The 21,161-nt window shown below is 31.5% G+C and overlaps 1 protein-coding gene across 1 annotated transcript in view; it reads right to left on the bottom strand.

Moving 5' to 3' along the window:
- LOC107362796 (cell adhesion molecule Dscam1-like) overlaps positions 1–21,161 on the bottom strand; it is a 66,749-nt gene that overhangs the window by 39,173 nt on the left and 6,415 nt on the right. Inside the window, exons 3-7 of the mRNA XM_015929929.3 lie at positions 15,182–15,343; positions 14,840–15,121; positions 8,564–8,683; positions 3,926–4,093; positions 3,522–3,611 (exon numbers count right to left, since the gene is read on the bottom strand). Of these exons, the coding sequence (XP_015785415.2) occupies positions 3,522–3,611; positions 3,926–4,093; positions 8,564–8,683; positions 14,840–15,121; positions 15,182–15,343 (822 nt within the window). The remainder of the gene's footprint in view (positions 1–3,521; positions 3,612–3,925; positions 4,094–8,563; positions 8,684–14,839; positions 15,122–15,181; positions 15,344–21,161) is intronic.

Raw genomic sequence — 21,161 nt, 5'->3', positions numbered from 1 at the left:
GATTGGAACAGAATAACCTGCAAAATTGCTTCAAACTTCAAGACTCATTTTGCAAGTTTATCCAGCAAGAAGTAGTTTAATGTCACTTAATAGTTCATCTTTAATTGCAGTTATGATTGAAAATGAATCATCAAGTGGCACAGAATCGAATCTGTTTGCGCTGTGTAAACCAACTGGAATACTCGCCAAGGCACTTTATTCCGGTCGTAAAGTCGTTTTTCTGTGTATGGAATTGTTTCTTCTGACAGCTTTTCTAAGTTGGAACTGCGAATTTTGGTTTTCACCAAGCACTGAGGGAAAAATTTACTGTTCAATTTACATCATTTATCAATTAATTCATGGAATATTTATATTTTTGCTCTACCGAAACCGGAATAAGTACATAGATTGCTTCAATTACTTTGAATCGAATGTCAAAATTGACGAGTTATGTCCGTCTCTGGTTAATTATTTAAAGAAACATCGTCTCGTTAAAATGATAACAATGTTAATGAGTTTCGCATGCTACTTTTCAGTAGCAGTGATAGTCATGGTTAGGCATTTCTCATCAAATAACGATTATCTTCAGTGTATTGACATTTTCACATTTGTTTTCAAAATGATTGGTGTCTCATGTGCTCTTGTGTTCCGCAGTTTTTTCGTTGAGACCTGCCTTTATATTCAAAGCTGTTTCATTCAAGTTGAACACCAAATAAGCTCTACCAAAAGACTGTCTATTGATAGCATTCGACAAATGCGTCGAATGTATTGCACTGCTATCGAAACTACAGAAATGATAAATTCTTTATTTATACCCGTTACTGGTTTTTACTTCACGGTCAGCATCGTTGAAAGTCACTTCTCGTTTGTTAATGCAATCGTTAATCCATCTCTAGCTGTTATGTTCATCTTCATTGGCGAATCTTTAAGCTTTTCTCTTACAATTTACCACATTATTTATATTAATCATCTCGCAACAAGAATTAATAAGCCCGTTTATTTACTTTCGTTCAAAACAGACTTATTGAATGTGAGCAAAGAGGTAATTTAATTGTTTTTACAGAACTTTAGAAAATCTTTTTCATAATTGCTAATTGCTAATTTGAGCTCTTTATTGTTTAATTAGTTACAGATTCTCATGACTCGCATCACACATGCTGATGTTGGCTTGACATTTCTTGGCATCTTTGTAATCACCCCAACATGCGTTACTTCACTGGCAACTATATCATTGACCATTGCTTTGGCAACACCGACCTTAAAAACTTATTTGATTGCTTAATGTTGAAAGTATTAGTGACGGCCAAATGTAAACTATTGGAAACAATAAGTCTCTAGTGCCGGTTTCGCAGCTGAATCAAAGCTTTTCGAGAATATTTCTGGTCAAAGTTTCTGTAACTTGCAGATTGTCAAAGTGAGGTTGCATTCAAATTATAAAGCGATATGCTATATGCTTATTAGTATCTGCACCGTCGAATTATTTGCACCAATGACTAATAATGTAAGTCCTCGATTCAGTCAAAAAATAGACATTTTAAACTACCGTTGAACTTAGGTAGTCACTATCAGCCCCTTTAGCAATATTAATGGTGTTTGAATTAGCCACAGATATCCCTTTTACTGGTCACCTTGTTATCCACGTACTCACAGCACTAAAATTGCACTGCGTGTATGTATAGAGTGTTGTCTTAATGTAGACTATAAAAGTCGACGATATTGATCAATTTGCGATGAAAACAAAGAGTAAAATGAATCAAAACTTGATGGAAATAAAAAATTGTCAAATTGATTGATTCTTTTCACAATCAAAATCAATTCATGAGCTTTGTTGATTGATTGCAAATCTAATTCTGCTAATTTAAATGACATAATATTTAACCTTTACGATGGTCATAAAATGCATGATCTATCTGCTAATCGATAAAACTGAATGCCCAATAAGATAAATTTATCGATCTATTCAACAAGTTTGCAACATTGTAACCAAAAACTTCGTCTTATTTTGTAAGTACACCTTGGAAATAGCAGTTTTAAAAAACTTTTATAAGCTGACGAGAAAAGTGAGAAGTTGATTGAAAAATGATTGAAATGGCTTCGAGTGAAACAGAACCGAATCTGTTTGCGCTGTGTAAACCAACTGGAATACTCGCCAAGGCACTTTATTCTGGTCGTAAAGTAGTTTTCCTGTGTCTTGTAATTTCCATTGCGATTAATTTTCTAACCTGGATACTTCAATTTTGGCTTGCAACAAATATTACGGTGAAAATTTATTCTGCAATTTACAGCATTTACCGAATTAGTTATGTAACTTTCATACTTTTGCTCTACTTGAACCGAAAAAAGTACATTGATTTATTCAATCACTTTGAACGCAATGCAGAAATCAGTTCATTGTGTCCATCATTGGTTCGCTATTTGGAAAAGAATCGACTTAGCATGAAGATTCAAATGGTTTTAAGTTATTCATGCTTCTTTGTCTTAAGAACTATGTATTTGGCAGAAAATTTCAATTCGTTAGAGGAAATTTTTCTGAACACTGTTCACTTCATTATTAAAAGTCAGGGTTTACTGAGTTGCTTTATTTTCCTTCGTTTTTTCGCTGAAACTTGCCTTTATATTCAATGTTGCTTCATGCAAGTTGAGCACCAAATAGACATTTTTAGAAGTTCTACCGACAGATTTTCTGTTAATAACGTTCGGCAAATCAGGCATTTGTATTGCCTTGCTGTGGAAATCACTGAAAAGTTTGATTATCTATTATTACCCGTTACATGTTTCAATTTCGCATTCAGCCTCATTGAAGGCCATTTTGCGTTCGCAAATGCAATCAAATATCATAATCTCACTGCTTTACTAACCTGCATCGGAGAATTTTCAATCCTTTTGCTAATAGTTCTCCAGATGATTTCTATCAATCATCGTGCGACCAGAATTTATGAGAAAGTTTATTCTTTTTCATTTAGAACGGATTCATTGAATGCGAGCAAAGAGGTAAATTGAAAGTTAATTTTTTGCCCAACATGTTCTTAATTTAAATGCTATTTACTTGTTGAAATTAGGTACAACTTTTACTCGTTCGCATTGCACATGCTGATGTTGGATTGACATTTCTGGGCATCTTTGTAATCACACCAACCTGTGTTACCTCACTGGCAACTATATCATTAACTATCGCACTAGCTGCACCAACAATACTCTATTAACGTATGGTTCCGTTCGTTTAATGTTGCATCTCTTCATGTTTTTAAATTCCTCGTCAGGTTCTTATTCTTTGCCATTGTCTTAAATTGACCGGCAATGTCCTTATGAGCGCACCGGATCACTCTCTTGGAAGACCTCTCTGTAAGATCTTCAAGTAGCAAAAGTCAATCCTCTTTTTGTCTGTTTCTCGTATCGATAACATTAAATGTTGTTAAAATTTGAAAATGTAAAGTTTGTTCATTCAATTATAACTAATGTGACAAAAAAGTAATGAACCTTGATTTAATTCGCATTTACTGTTATTCCATATTCAATTAAAAATAAAATGTCATTGTTCTCACCTTTATCACCAATAGCAACACACCGGATTGTCAGATCTTGACCCAACTTGACCGTATGAGTTTCAAATTTTTTCTCAAAGTGAGCAGCAACTATACGGGAAAATGTGCAAACAACTTTTAGGTTAAATTTTTCAATGATAAATTGGTTAACCCTTATAAGGAGTCAAAATAACTGAACCAGATCGAAAAATTCTTAGACAGAAAATTCTGAAAAGTTTAATGCCAAAGTTTTTCATTAAAGCATCCGCATGTTAATCATCTTGATGTTATCTGAAAAGATCTGATTTTTTTCTCAAAAACTTCTTTAGCTTAGACAATCGGCGTTTCTCATTTTTGTCCCTTTCACTGTAGCTGCTTGACAAATTTTTTTCGAGTCAAGTCGAATAAAGGGTTTAACTTTTTACCTGCAACTGTTACTTTAACAACCATACTCGCACCAGGACCGATTCCGTTCATGGCTTGGCACATGTAATGACCGGCATCCTCTTTGGCCACTTCACGAATGGTTAACGATCCATTTTCAAGGGTTTGAATGTGGGCATTACTTATGACAACTTTGAAATCTTCACCATCTAAGCAAGTAAAAAAGAAAGTATAAAACTCATGAAATTGTCGAAATACAGATTCCTTTATGCATAGAGAAATAAAGCATTTTTCTTCTTTTTATTACCAAAAAATTCGAAAGCAATTATTTCATTTCTTCTGTAATTATGGGTGGATTTATTCAGGACACACCCGATAATCATGTTCACCTTTCATCATTCAGATGGCTCTTGTAATCACAATTTTTTCAATATTTACACATTAATCATCATTAATTCAAGAGAAAATCATTTTTTCGTTTCCATTTTTCATTCCATAATCACATCATCAACTTGGATATTGAACAGTAAATACTAATTATGAATACAATTATTCATTTCATCAATGAATCGAACTTTTTCTTTGAAACATTGATCAATCAAAATTTCGAGCGATAATGAAAATAAGAATCGTCATTATAACACTTCCATTGAATCAATATTAGTAAACTATCAAAGCTATTGAAACTCTAACCTTAAGCTATCGTAATGCAGTTTCACTTGCAAATCAATTTTGTCTCGAAAAGTCGAAAAACTAAGAAATTGGAAAATTTCTCGAAAATCCTTGCAACCTTTTATTTTCTCAAGCGAAACAAAGATTCTCCTTTTGCTGACTAAACATTATTTTTACCAAATTCATGGCCACTTAAAGATTCAAATTCAACTGTTACTTGGCACTGCAACAATAGTCAATGATTGACTCAGTTTTTATCAATACTGCCTCATGGCTCATGAATATTGTGTCTACCAACAGATGCTAACAAAAATTCAAGACCAACATATTATTCCAATTGAATTGTAAAAAAAGAGAAATATTTCATAACTAAAAGAAAAAATTGAATTTTATATTCTATTCTTTTTATCCTTCCATTGAAATGCCATTTTCATGGTTAAATCTCAGCTTGAGATATTCCATTTTCAACCTCTGGAATTCAGGCTGAATAAATTAATGAAAACCATGGAAAATGATAAACATGTTTAACCGTAGCTAGGTTTTGATATCAATTCGTTACCTCAACTCGAAAGCAGAACAAAAATGATTTCATGAAATTTCAATCAAAGTCAACCAAAAACGATTCAATTCTCTTCGCTAATTTCATCGACGAATAAAGAGCGTAAAAATATCAAAAGTAAAATCGATTATCAAATTTTCATTTTTCACTCCAAGCTGGGAAGCGATAGATAATAAAAGATAAATTATTCAAATTTCATTATTCAAAATTTACTTCAACTCAATCATGTTAAGGTTGTTATGTTTATTTTACGTTTCAATTCAAGTGTGTTTAAAATGAAATTATTTGATGATATGATAATAATAATATTAAAATTCACAATCGATTTGAAAGAGAAGCGAAAAGAGAAAAAAAAGTTGTGAGAAAAAAACAAAAGATAATTGAAGCTTAAGCATTTAAAAAGCGCAAGGTAATGTTATTATCGTTCAACTATTTATATCAACAAATAATATGAGAATCATAATATGCTATTCAGCTGAAAAATGATAATGAACCAAAAATGTGAAGAAATTTTTTCATTCTTTTCGTCTTTTTTTCTGCTTTTTGTATTCAATGTTGTTCTCCTTTTGTTGCAACTGAAAAAAACTCTTCTTCATCATTTTCATCTTTACCCATCTTTAGTATCTTCTTGAGCATGTAATTTACATAATTTGAATTCAAATGTTTTTTTTTCATTGCAAGTTTTGCTAGAGTAAGAATGAAGAAAAGGAAAACATTTTTCTTTGATTGCACTTTGTAATAACACCAACTGTTCAATTCCAAGTTTACCCAATAATTATCATTCTTGTTTTTCTTTCATGATTCCAACCCTGATTATTTTCCAAAACTGATGCTATTTTTTACTCTCGTGTTTGGCTAAGTGATGAAGATTTAATCGAAATGTTCAAGAATAAAGAAAACGAAATTTTCGAAACTTTCATCTTGTGCTTTTCCATGCTCATTATCGCTAAAACAGAATTTTTTCCTGCAAATTTTGAACCAAAGATGTTCACCTTTATAACGAGTATAATGATGAGAATAGGAAATATCGGTAATTTGGTTCAGAGTTAAGCTTTTCTTCGAACTGAATCAGTTTTTTCACTCCGAATGCGTTTTATTGGCAGAATAGCTGAAATTGCTTGAACCAAGGCACAAGCACACCCAGTAGTTTACAGACATGAAGTCTTTTCTTGCAACAATTTTGGACTCCAAATTAGGGAAACTGGGACTTCAAAAATGATTGCAATCTACTGTAAAAAACTGAAAACCTTTTCAAACTTATTATCTTTGTTTATTAAATTTTCATAATTAAACTATTACTAATATTAAAAGGTGTTTAAGCCTTAGAACATGTAAAAATGTTTCATCGACTTTTGATTTGTGTGTAAACATTTGTTGCAAATGTTTAAATAGCATTATTCAGCATTTCAATTAATGTTACATTAATTAAGTTGAAAGGTACATTTTGTTCACCTTATTCTCTGTCCATTCATCATTCTGTTTTCCTTCCCTTTAAACCATTAAATAATGTTTTTTTTGTGTTTCACTGTTTTAGTTCAACATTTACATGAATGTTAAAGGAAACTTTCCTCAATCATATTTCACCTTCAAATAGGAAGCAAAGTCAAAGGTTTTCAACTTGCATTTACTGGTTTGATCAACTTGTCTACCAGTTTTGAGAGACTCTTTTTGTTTTACTTGGTCAATCAATAACAGGGTGACTTGAACGATTAAAATCAATATCAACTAATGTCAACATTTATTCATTGGTCAACAAAGGGTCAAAAGATTTGAGTTGAAATTGTGATCCGCTGAGTTGAATTAAATTGTGCTAAAAATATCTTTTGTTTCATTCAGATTCTTTCATGTCAAAGCCATTCCTTTTAGATATAAACATTTACTTTCCATTATTCCACTGTTCATAAAAATAGAATTTTCCAGGAAAAAAATCTCGAAATCCAACATCCATTGATAACTTTATCAGGGGCAAGTTTGGACAAATGAGAAAAAACTGAGCTTCGAATTTTTTTGTTTCGAAAATTTGAAAAGTTTTCAGAAAATTATTTTCGAAGCAAAATTTGATTGATAATTGATGATCAATCGAAAGTTATTGGATTTGAAAGTTGTTATTAAGCTGTAAACTAGTTTAAATGAAATATTGGATTTACGTTTGTACAAGAAGAATTGATAATCTTGCGAATTTCGTTCAAGACTCGCAAGTTTTGGTTAAACTTTTAGCTTTGGATGAAAAATGATGAAATGAATGAAGAGAAAAATATTGGCCCATTTTTTTCGATTCTTTTCACCACCCAATTTTCATCTGATAAATGATGATTAGATAAGGTTAATGTTGGTAAAGTGGGAAAAGTAATATTTAACTTGATCTTTAGACTGCTGTTTCCCAGTAAAATGTTGGGATAAACTGCAAGTAATGATAAACTAGACCATGATATAAAATGATAATGATATCCGGTTAAAGATGAGAAAATGTTTCCAAGGTGAGAAAAAAGCAGTAACGAACTAGATTTAATATGTTCAATGACTTTAACCCAAGAAGCGAGAATTTTTGGACAGATAAGATAATCGTTTTAGAGAAACTAAAAGAGATGAAGGGTTGGCATTTTACATCTGAACATGGTTGATCCAGTATCTATTTTAAAATATCTCAAGAATTTTATTTTTCGACTATTTTAAAACTTGGATTTCTGTATTTTCAAAAATGTCAATTCTAAATAAGTTACTAAATTCAAAGTCCTCACTTGGAACTCCTAAAAATAGGTATCTTGAATTATTCTCAATTCATAGTTAACTTGAGTTTCATGCTGATTAAAGATGCTGCGTGGCTCGAAATTCTAACGAACTAATTAATAGGATTAAAAATAAGGCGAAAGCCATAAGTAAAAATTTAGTCTCCATGAAAAGTCTTGAATGAACATGAATTTAATCTCAAAGCATGGCTTAAATCATACCAGTAGGAAGATCTGCTCCATATTCATTGCTAACATTTGTATCTTTATCTTCACCAGTCGCTCAATATGAGTTTTAAAAATTGTGAAACTTTGCAAGTTAAAGACCGAATTTCCTAAGAGATTTCATTTTCTCCGAGTTTTCAAAATTTTTGAAGAATGATCTTTGGATTTCAGTAGAAAAGAATTTATTCCGTTTAAGAGATTTTTCAGGTTAATGGTAAGTTTGGAGTCTCTGAAATTTCGATAATTACAGAAGTTTATTCATAAAATTCCTTATTTTTAGTTTACTGAAAACTCTGAATCATGAGTTCTATTGTAAAAAACTTTGCTTTGCTTTTGTGTAGTGTCTGCTTCGATATGAGTAAAGAATCGAAGATTTTGGTAGGAAGAATAGAAAAAGAAGAAAGTTGCTGGAAAAGAGTTAATGAGGATAAATCCGAGGTAAACTGGGAATGATAAAAGCAAATTGAACAAGAAATGATTTGTAATGGTTTAATTACCAGTTGATTTTTTCCAACGGATAATCGGTCTTGGTGATCCATCAGCTTGACAATCCAATGTTAATGAATTACCTTTGATCACAGATTTATCTTTAGGTTCAACAATCCAACTTGGAGGCACTTGATTGGGAAGAGAAGAAGAAAAAGAAGAGAAAAAAAAGAAAAGATTAAGATCAAGTCCATTTTATATAAATAATTGTATTGATTTATTCTTCTGAATTCCTTTCTTCCTTCAGTCTCTCATTCAGTCGCTTTACCTTTATTTCTCATCAGCTTAATTAGTGAATTAATCCGTTTAGAATGCTCAAGACAAGACTCATTAGATTCCAACAAATCTCTTACTTTTCCATGAAAAGCAGAAACGAAAGGCAAAAGGAAAAAATAATCGTTCTTGTTTACAGATTTTCTCGACTAATTGTTGACCTTTTTTTCATTCCCACAAAACACATTCTGTAAAACTAAAGAGCAACCAACAATTAACTGATAACTGCCACTTTGATTCTGTCTAACAACTTGTCTTTGTTTTTTCATTCACATTTCAACATTTACTGTTCATTAATTTTCTCGAAATTCTGAGCATTTTCAACTTCTTTCGTAATTATCTCAAATGTCAAACATAATTTTTGTCAACTTAACTTGAAGCTTAAATTGTCGATTGACTAAAAGAGCAAAAATTGTGTCAAAATTTTGTTGGTTGTATTATGATTTGACGATTACATGAAAACGGAAAAGGTTAGACAATGAAAAGTAAATTTTCTTGTCAAAGCTTGTTCTTGTTTGCAAACAATAATGATTATCGTAAATGATTGAGGAATAATGAATTAAATTGTTGTACAGTTCGATATGTCTTGATAATGGTTTTTTTCGGTTTTCTTCTCATTTTTTCTCTTCTCATTCAGTCTCACTTCATGTACAGTTTCTACAGCTAATAATGATCATTCTGATGATTTAGATTTGTATCTTTCTTCTTCTTTCTTCTTGTTTCATTGTTCATCATTTTTGATACAATGAGTTGGGAACAAAAACCTCAATTAGGTATTTTCGTCCATAAAAATCTCATTGGATTTTGATTAAATACAGCTTAATGTATTTCAGTGAACAGATTATCTTAACAGAAGGATGATGATAATAAGGATTGTGGAAGAGTAAAGCCAAGTAAAAGATGAAGATGCAATTGTGAATTGACCAGTAAAAGTTGAACAGAAATTTTCTGTTCAACAAAAAGTCGAAGAAAAGAAAAACTCGAAAATGTCTATAAATTATCGGAATAATGTCAACAAATGGAAGATGCTCTTTTCTCTGTTTGACTACTTTGATGTTGTTTTTATTCAAACATGAAGAGTTATCATCAAGAGCCAATTGTGAAGTGGAAAAGTGAAAATCTTTATCATTACGATGATCAAATTGTATCAATGGGTTTAGTCAGAATGGGTTGAGCAATGAGAATGATTGGAATGAAAAAAGATGAGAAAAGATAATGATGATGAGCAGTTAAATCTGCCGTCAATTTTGTTTAGCTAAATGTACCGTACAAGCTGATTAAGGAAAAGGGTTGAATGAGAAAAGGTTTGACCAGCCATTTGAGTTGCAAGTCTTCAACTCTGTTTAACTGAAGCTCATTATGATAGATTTATCTGGATTACAGAATTATTCCAATGGAGTGAGAATTTTGGGAAAACGAGAAAAAAAGAAAATGTTCATACATGAAGCCAGTAATTGAAGGTGAGCAAACAACGAATAAGATGGTAACAATTAGTTGAATAAATAGATAACGAAATGAATAAGAAATGTTAATTTGGGTTAAATGGTGAGAGATTATGTTGAGAGGGTTTTGAAAATCATTTGGAGAAACAACATTTTCTAATGATAATTTTCATTGAATCAATACAATCAAGTTTGGGTTGGTGAAATTGTTTCAGGAAATATCAAGAAGGAAAACAGGAAAAAGCAAATTTTCTTTTAAAAGATTTCTTTCTTTCTTTTCTGGACATGATTGGTGTTGACCAATAAAAAGTTAATGGACTGGTTAGGTTGAAGGTTGATCAGGTTTGACTGAATGTGGAAAAATGATGTTGATGAGTAAATAACACTTTATTCAGTTTCTTAATCTGTATCTTTATAACTTGCATCATGAATTTTTGAAAGATTTTCACATTTTTCCTTTCTTCTCTTGCAGTCTTTGAAAGAAAAGTTTTCTAACGAATAAAGAATTGTAAAGATTGAGAACTTCTTTTTTTCTTGATATCTTGGTATTATGTGGTGGATAAAAAATGTTGAAAAGATGAAGTCGGAAAATGATAAAGAGGAAAAGATTGAGAAAAGGTAAATTCAGGGTTACTTTAGCCATCATGTATTCATTTGTTTAGTGGAGGGAAAAAGAATTGGCTTGTAAATTGATTTTCAATATGAAAAAAGAGCATATTAATAGCAATATTTACATTGAACCGTAATGACCAATGAGAAGAATAAAGGTTCAACTTTTTTATCATCTTTTTTCAATGAAAGCTTACAGTTTGTTTTATAACCAAAATTGTTTGAAATTTTGCCTTGATAACAATATTAAAATGGATTGAGAATAAGCCGATAAAAATTCTGCGAGAATCAGCTCGATGAAAGCATATTTTCGTGAATAGAGAAGTGATTGATTGAAACTGTGATATTCTTCATCTCAACTTTTTATACAGGGTGCTAGTGCTGCAGTTTTCTTTGTGATATATAATACAAGGCCTTTTAGATGGCTGACTGGAAGCCGCTTTTCTTCACATGTTCATAACTCATACTGGCTAAAGGATATGAGTAATTGCATATCATTCAGTTAATCAATAGCATTTATGAAAAATTCCAATCTTTCCAATGTTAAAATTTATGAACATGTGACAAACATTAGCCGGTCAGAAAAATTTTGCGTTTTCAGAAAATGACCTTCCAATGTCAATTAGAGGTCAAATAAAGAATTGACCTTGGAAAACCTTAAGCGTTCGTACTTATGATTGTTCAATCTGAATGGCTCATCATCAAGCTCATGGTTTAAGTCTGAGGGCTGTAGCACTATTCGTTCGTGAGTTATGCCTGTATGAAGTCGTAAAATGAAAAAAAACACCCGGTATTGATTGCGAAAAGCTCATCTTCTCAGAAAGTCGTCTTCAAATGTCATTTAGAGGTCAAATAACTGTCTAATTTTGCATGGTAGTAAAATGCTGGATTTATATTCATTTGATTTTGGTAATCCATTCGACTAAACGACATTAAGATACGACTTATTTTAGCTTGCATTATAATCATTCTTTATTCGTTATTGTTTCTCTTCGAAATACATGGAATAAAATGCAACAAAAAGGCTGCGAATCGAAACCTTGACAAAGAATCACTTTTCTTGCTAATAAAGTAGTTTCTTAAATAACTCATAATTTCCATTTCATTCCTATCAAGCATTAAAACGATAATATTTGAATTGTATTATCTTTTTGCGCCTTGATTTCTGTATGAATCACTGTAACGAAGATGATCACAATCATCAAGCTCATCATTACCCTCATCATCACCAAATAATATTGCCATAATATCGCGAATAATTTGATCATTTTTACTCCTCTCTTTATTCAACATCTTTTTTCTCCTACTCCAATTCCATTACTGATGTTCATCTTCATCATAATTATCCTCATCATCTTCGCTTATTTTTTTTCATCTCCTGCTTAAACAAATAGTATCTGGTCCAAGTAATTTAATTATAACCCAAGAAGGAGGCAAAAAATAGCATTACGTTCAAATGATATTCTTGTAAATGAAAACGAAGCAGCGAAAAAGGCTAAAGAAAAAAAAATAACAGACAAAATAGTAAACAGTGAAATGAGATAGTAAAAGATGATGATGAAGATAATGTTGCAAACTAGAGCAATGTACACTACAAGATGACCTCAACAATGTTTAACATCCATCCTAATTCAAGTGAAATGATATGACCAATTATAACCTTCGTTTTCTCTCTCTTTCTTTCCTTTTCCTTCTTTACCATGTTCATCTGTAAGCAATATAATATTTCAACTCCCAGCAGCTGATACATATTATTATACTGTTGGATACTCAATGTCAGTAAACGTGTAAATATGTGGTTAGTCTTGACTCACTTCTTCTTTATACCAAATACAATATAAAAACTTCTTTATTCTTCTTTTCACCATTCTTCTTCTTCTTCTCTTTTTACCATGAGATTGATATTGAACATTTAACCCAGTCAGATAATACTGCATTGGATAAGACTTTTCTAGTTGCGCTTAAACTATAATTTGTTTTCCTCTTTTTCAAGCCTCTTCTCGCTTCTCTGTCCATCTCTTATTCATCTCTTTGGCCGATCATTTTCTCTTCAATTCTCAGGGAGTTCTTATGGTCAAACATTATGTTCACAAGAAAAGGATAAAATTACTTTTTACGTTTTTGTTTTCCTTCCCTTTTCCACTCATTACACTTTATCGTACAAATTATTTCACGTTTCAATCTATTTCAACCCGCAAATGATTCTGTTTTATTACACTTTGCTTCATTTTTATAACCCATTTAGCACTTGAATTTTCAGACGACTTCTGCTCTATGAAACTCGAGTTTGCGACCAATTAAAAGGAAATACTTCTAAATCAAAAACGATAACTTCAACGACTCAGTAAGATTGGAAATGCAATGTTCGAAATCAAAAAATTCTGAATAGTTGAAACATTAACATTAGCCAAGCATTTCTATGAGATGAAAATGTTACCTTCGATATTGCATGATTCATTTGCTTCAGCTATTGTCATGCAAAGTAAAGATAAACTAATGAGCTGAGAGTAGAAGTTTCAACAAAAAATGAACTTTTCCAAAGGTTGATAAAAGGAAAAAGAGGAAAAGTGAAAGAAAAATTGAAAGACAAAAATGGTGAAATTAATCATCAAGAGTTGAAATTGTTTGATAAAGAAGGAAAAGGTGAAACAAAAAGGTAAACAATATCATCAATGGCAACATTTGACTTGTTACTTGTATTATTCAACATGAATTTTCATGGAAAAACAAAAGAATAAGAAAAGTTTACATTTTCATTCAATCTTTGATAACTCATCTTGAAAAGCATCGCAAAGAGTTGAAAATAATCAGTCAAAAAACAGAAAGAAAAAGAATGAGAAAAAGTTCTATCACTCAGAATTTGGAAAAACATTTTCTTTTCCTTGAAAATTAAATCTCTTTTGAATCTATTGGCATTCAATGAAAAGATGAATATTTCTCTTCTCCAAAAAATCCAACAATTTACTTTACGCAAAAGAAAAGCGAAAATTGAAAAAATATTTAACATTAAAATATAACAAAAATGTTGTTTAAACAATCGTTTGGTGGAAATACATGGAAAAATGATGTTTCAATGAACTTGTCATGATGTTGCGAAAAGAGAAAAAAATTGTTGAAAAATGTTGCAAAAATATCAATGACAAGATTCGCACAGTTTCAAGTGATGAAGATAAGTTGATAAAGAGGTGAAAGACATTTTTCATTATTGAAGCATCTTTCAATTCCCTCTTGATGATGAATCAATATCGTCTCAATGGCTTCAATCTTACAGAATCAGACTAAATATTCAAAGGTCAACATCTGAAGTTTGAAACTGGTTTTTTTGTAAGAAGAGACGAAAAAAGACGAAAGAAAATCTTTTTTTTGTTCTTGTTCCATTTACTTGAACTAAACATTTAAAGATTCAAGTATTTACATTTATATTATCATGTTTAGTTTTCATCTTTTGTTTTGAGCTCTTTTTTGAACCCTTCTCAATGTACTAAAAGCTGTTCAGTTCAAGAAGTAAAAGTGAATTGTTTCAAGTTCATGAATGTAATATTACTTAAGGCATCAAGCGTATCAAATTGTGTTGACATTTTTATAATAATGGTAGTAAAAGCTTGAAGCAAAAAGTCGGTTCAAGAACAAAAAATGAAACTTGAAATAGGTTGGCAAGTTATTGAATTGAAAATGGAAAAATAATGCAGAAAAAGAAGAAAAGAAAAGATTGAAAAAGTTTCACTTGCAATGAGCCAAATCATTCATTTCAAGTTTTGAGAGCAAAAAATTACAATTCATTTTGCTCTTTTCACTATTCATTTCAGGGTAAACAATATCATTGAGTTTAAATATTTAACATTACAAGAGTAAATGTTTACCAACATGATTACCATTAAACTTTGATGGAAATTCATTCAACTTTTGATTTTCGTTTCAATCAGCTAACATTACTTTCAACATTTGCCAGTGACTTGGGCTTACCTTGGACAATTAGTGGTGCAGTATAGTTTGAGGTTGAGGCCGGGTTCTCGGCAAGGCAAGTGTAGTTTCCCCGATGAGATCGTGATACTTTATCAAAAGTCAGGAAAGAAGTAAAGTCTTTGGTGTCGACCATGGGCATGAGAGACTCGGGAATGACTGCTCCATCCTTTAGCCATGTTATCCTGATTGGCAAGTCTCCGGCCGATACTATGCAAGCAACACCTGCTCGTCGTCCTGAGACTAGGTCGACAGGAAAGGAGAAGGGCTGGACTATTGGCGAGACTGGAAAGAAAAGAAAAGTTAGAAAAGAATGCAAAATGATTGAATTTTTGGTCCATTTACCGACTACGTTGATGAATAAGTCTCGTTTTGCTGTCCTTCCATCTTCATCGGTAACAGCACACTGATATTGACCGGCATCGGCACCCTTTTCAACATTGTTTATCACAAAGGTTCCATTGAGGAAAACTTTTTGCCGGTGATTTTGAGGCAGCTTTCGTCCATCTTTTAGAGTTGAATTGAATGTTTTAGTTGAAGGAGTAAAATTGATGGTTAAAGTGGAACCAGATGGAAAGGTGGAAAAGAAAAGAAAGAAATAAGATGAGAAAAGTTAATCGATTAACAGGGAATATCTGAGCAGAGAATAAGTTTTGATAATGATAAAGGCGGTAAGGGAAGGGAAACAAAGTGAGACAAGATGAATGGTGACAAAAAGAGAAGGAAAAGAAAAGGAAAAAACATTGATGAACAAATCATGATTCTCATTATCAGATATGAATTACATTGTATTCAATATGTTTTCTTTATTCTGTTAATGAATCTTTTCAAGTCAACATTTAATCTACCAATCACTAAACATCATAACTCCAAACTGTCTTCAGAATTTCTTCAAAATACTTGACTTTCGAAGACGCAAAAAATATTTTCCAACAAAAGTTTTTAGCTTTATCTTCAACTCCAAGTCATAAAATACGGAAAAAATATTATCAACTCCCAGTCAAGAATTTTCACTCCCTTGATTTTATTCTCTATTCCCATAAAGTTTGTTTGATAACTTCAACTCACAATTTCTTTTCATGATTTTCCTTAAGAAATAAATGCAAGATTAGTGATGTAGATTTTGCAAGTTTTAAAGTTGAGTTGCAAATGAGTTTTGATGAATTTTTCATTTTCTTTTCAATTTTGCCCAGTTTTTTGTCAACTTGAATTTAAATAGTTTTGTGTCAGTTTTGATGAAAAAAGAGTTTAAAGTAAACGAATTTTTTCTCGTTGAAATGTCGAGTAAACCCATTCTAGTTTCATTGTTGACAGTTTATTGTTTCTCTTCCTTTGCACTCCAATTGAACATGTTTTCCCGTCTGTTTATGTTCATCATAATTTTTCCCCTCGGTTGACTTGATAATTGCAATTAAAAGAAGCTCTAAGAAAACAAAAGGCATGATAACAGAAGCATGATGATGGAAGAGCAACTAAAGAAAATGTTGAAACTGAGAATGAGATAAACAATGAAATGATGATGGGTGATTATGATGTTGATGTTAGGTGTGAACAAGTTGGGAAAACATAAAGTCAATTGTACTGAAAAAAGCTAAAGATACTATTGACTGTTGAAGGGTTTCACATCTTTTGTCTTTACTCTTTCCCTTTGTTGACTTTGTTTTTAAACATGAAATTTCAAGTTGTCAGAGAAGATTGAAGGAAGAGAAAGAGAGAAACAAGAAAATGTTCAATGCGCTAAAACATGAGCATGATGAGGGTGAATGTGATGAGAGAAGGGAAGATAAGTTTGAAAGGATAAAGAGTGCAACATTATAAGGCTTTGCGAAATGTATATTTTCTTTCACTTGGAAGAAAAGTGATTGTGAAAAAAATGAGGAAAGAAGCGAAATGAAGGAAACGAAAATTGTTTGTCCAATGGTTCAGAATTTCGACTCTACTTGCTCTCTCCTTTCCTTGCAATGTTGCTCTTTTCGCTTCTCTTTCAGTTCAATATTCATTCGTCAGATTGTTTTCTCCCTGGGTTTGCTCATTTCGATTACAAAAATGTTGAAAAAATTTGACATTACTTTCATTCTTTCTCTTTTTCTTACTTTTTTTCCCTTCGCTTCTCTTTCCTTTTGGAATTTTTTTCTCTCTCTTCCTTTCCACTCTTCTTTATGAAGATTGGTGGAGGGAAAAGTTTGACAACGATAAAGATGATGAAGACTGAGATGAGGTGAAAAACGTCATTTTGAAGTATCTTATGAGATGGAATGAAAGAGAAGAGTAGTTTTCAATTGCTATTCCACTCTATTTAACCTCGACTTTTTTTTCGTCAATCAGACTTGTCCACTAATAAGGTTGAACCAGGAAAAACAGGAAAAGATATTTTATTCATTTCATTCACAATTTTCTTTACGCATTTCTTTCCAGTTTCAATAGTCGCTAACAACTTGTTTTCAAATGTAAATATGCTGAGTTGAGTTTAATCTTTTCTAGATTCAAATTGTTTGTCATAAGTTCTTAGAATGGGAAAATCTTTTGACTAACATATTCCCTGGAAAATCGACAATCAACTCATCTCAAACAACTTTTAAAGTGTAAACTCATAGATTCGAAAGCGATGGAAAATCAAAAAACGATGATTTACAGACTTTTCGCTCTATTTTGTTGTCTCGGCAATGAAAATGAATTTGCTCAACTCGTTGCACAACTCAGCCTCTAATTGCTTGAACGAGTTTTTTGTTTGTTCAATAAACTATCGTTTTGTTTTCTTGCTCAACTTGGAAAACATTAACCATCATTGAACCAGTCATCAGTATAATGAAAATTTGATAATATCATGATTCTATGAGACAATCAGATAAATGATATAGAAAGCTGAGTTTCAAAGTTTCCAAATAATCATTAGTTTCCAGCACAAATAAGCATAATTTGAATGGAAAAGCACATGAATTTTCAATCAGATCAACAAGTGAACAAAAATTTCTTAATTGCATCCAAAATTTCTTTGATAACATTCTCTCCCAAATAATTGAGCTTATCATACATGTTGTTGGAATCAAAAGATTCGAATGATTTCTTTCTTCTTCCCAGTTATTTCATGCTAGTTATGAATCAAGAGCAGAAACGAAACAAACTCATTGAAAATTCAACAGTAACAAGCAATAAAAAACAATCGAAAAAGATAATTCTTGTAATTTTGAATGAAAAACAACTTGTCTTGGAATGATGTTGCTACTGTTTCGTTGAATTTTTTCATATTTTTTGCTCTTTCATTTTCCATTTAGATACTTATAATTGTCAAAGAATGTAGCGAGATAACAATGAAACAGTAAAGCATGATGACATGATGGGAAGGAGGAAACCTGTAAAGGTAATATGAAAATTAGAAACGAGAAAAAAATGTTTCTCACAAGAGTTGAAAATGAGTTTAAAAACTAATATTTTGTGGTTACTGAGCTTGCTGTTCAAAAATGAGGGAAATATGATAATGTTGATGAGTGAAATTGTTTGATATGAGAAATGAAATGTTGGATAATTAAAGCAATGAGAAGACAAAAGAATTGCAGAAAGCAAATTACTATGAAATATAAGACACAAAGAATGAGGGAAACAAAAGAGAAAATGTATTTTTTCAGATGAAAAATTTTTGCATCATGTTGGTTGGATAGTGAAGCTTATGGTAAGAATTTTCTTCAATTTTTTTCTTTTACCAACATTCTGAGTGAGCTTTGCAGCAACGAATAACAATAATAGTTTTCTTTGCAAAGCTTTTGCCTCTTTTGGTTTTTTTTCAGTTTTCGCTTATTCTGACAATTGTTTATCCAAAACACATGGAATGGAAAAATATCAATCTTTTGCAAATCAAAGTCTATTGAAGCGACTTATCCATCAGAATTTTCAATTTGCATAAACGCACAAATCAAAGGTTTGCATCGATTACAGTGAAATCTGTAGCTATTCATCATTTGAATATTTCGATTGGAAAATTTTGTGGAAAACATTTTTTCGTCAACAGAATTCGTTATCGGTGTTGAATAAATGGTTTGTTGTCTATTATTTTTTGCGCGAATTGTTGATCGAAATTGAAAAATTTTGGGAAAATGTTCGGATTCTTCTTTTTATGAGAACTTGAATGATTTAGTAACAATATGAAATGAGATGTGACAAAGAAAATTTGTGTCCAGAGAACGAGCTTCTGAAAGATGCATAATTTGAAGATAATTCATTAGTATTCACTGTCTTTAGTCTCATGTTAACATGATAAACTAGACTATTCTAATGGGACATCAATTAAATGCATTTACTTTGTTCGCTTCAGAATATCATTCATTCACTTTTACATGTTGGAAAATTTTCGCTTAGAATGCATGTAAAGTGAACTACAGAAGGACAGAAAAGCAGACGAAAAGAGAAGAAGAAGAAAAAGAAATAAGATGCAAATCCAATTGATAGAATTTAACCTTTTATTCTGTTATTTTCATGATGATATTGCACTTTTCATGAAAAGACCTTTAAGTGGCCACAAATAATAGTTTATTTCATTTCAAACCAAATTAATCTAATCTCAATAATGGATCAAACTAATGATTAACAAGATGATCACAATTTTATCATCACCATCATCCTAATAACGAAAATGATGATCATCATGAGGATGATTAGAATAGAAATTGACTTGAAAAAAAGAAGCAAAAACGAAAGAAGAAGAAAAAGACGAAAAGAAGAAAAAAATGATGAATATTTATCTTCTCATTGTTGTCATTTATTGTTTAGTTAAAGACAAGCAACGTCTTGGGAAGCATTTATCCATTCCTTATTCACTTGAATATAAATATAAGTATATTTTTGATCATTATCATGATTAGAAATAAATTTCAATGGGTAACAATTTCGAAACGGAACAAAAAAGATATTCAAAAATCGACCCTTATATCAACATTGATGCCGGGACTTTCTCCCTATTAGAGCATGTTAAGTTGCATTGCATTTTTGTTTTTATCTCAAAATATTTAATTATTTTTATTTCTATTTTTTCACAGGTGAGGTTTATGTGTTTGACGATGGCGGTGAAGTTGATTTGGACATTGGAAATTATGAACGATTTTTGGGTCTACGTCTGACATCGTAACATATCATAACAACAGGAAAAAATTTTCGAAAAGTTAGTGCCACCGAAAGAGACGGTAAATATTTAGTAAAAACTGTACCGGGCGTTTTTTTTCATTTTACGCCTTCATGCATGCATAACTCACGAAGGTTTAGTGCTACAGAATTCAGACTTGAACCATGAGCTTATTCAGATTTCACAACGATAAGTTCAAGTGTTCAAGGTTATTTAAGGTCAATTCTTTATTTGACCTCTAATTGACATTGAAAGGTCATTTTCTGAAAGCGCAAAATTTTTCTGAACCGATAGTGTTAGTTACATGTTCATAACTCATACTGGCTAAAGGATATGGGTGATCCCTTAACATTCAGTTGATCAGGAAAAATTCATTCCATCTTTCCAATGGTATGAATTGACCTTGAATAACCTTGAGCACGTGAACTTATCGTTGTGCAATCTGTATAAGCTCATGGTTCAAGTCTGAAGTCTTCAGCACTAACAGTTCGTGAGTTATGCCTGAATGAAGGCGTAAAATGAAAAAAAACGCCTGGTACAGGTTGGGCCTCATATTACTGATGCAATCCAAAATTGAGTTACAAGTGTTTCGGTAAAACAATGATTACGAACAAGAAATAAATACACAAGTCTGTGTAAATGAACTTGGAAGTACAATTTGTGACATCGAATCAATGCCTTTGATAGAAGCAATTCGACAATTCAAGTTAAAAGTTGGACCACAAAATTTTTATATTTACATGTTTCATTTTTAATTGAATTTAATAATGACCAGCCAACACAAAGATCATTTGCAGCGCTGGGATCTTATGGTCTTAATCCTGATTTGGTAAGTTTTAAATATTATCATTTACTAATTATTACATTTATGATTTATTTATAATATTCTATATTAGCATTCTCTATTTTATTTGCAGCTAATCTGTGAATGTTTCAACTCCAGCTACCCACTCTAAACTAGCAGCTACCTGCACTTTAACAGATGAAAAAGTGATTTCAGTGCCTGATACGGCACTATATTGTGTTCAGCTCCACTTGGTAGAGCAAGGAATTCGCAATATTTTAATTGACTGATTCAATTTGGATAAAATATTAAAATAGATCTTTCTGGATGGAAAAAATTGCTGAAAGTCAGTGAGATAACAAATTCAAATCTAAAAATTGCAAAATTTGGAAAATACACAAATCAAATGATACATATTCATCAGTGCAAAG

The sequence above is a fragment of the Tetranychus urticae genome, chromosome 1 (assembly GCF_039701765.1).
Source record: "Tetranychus urticae isolate SD_2017Ah chromosome 1, NJAU_TeUrti_SD_1.0, whole genome shotgun sequence".
NCBI lineage: Eukaryota > Metazoa > Arthropoda > Arachnida > Trombidiformes > Tetranychidae > Tetranychus > Tetranychus urticae.
The sequence above is the reverse complement of the archived record's forward strand: the minus strand, read 5'-3'. Positions and strand labels throughout refer to the sequence as shown.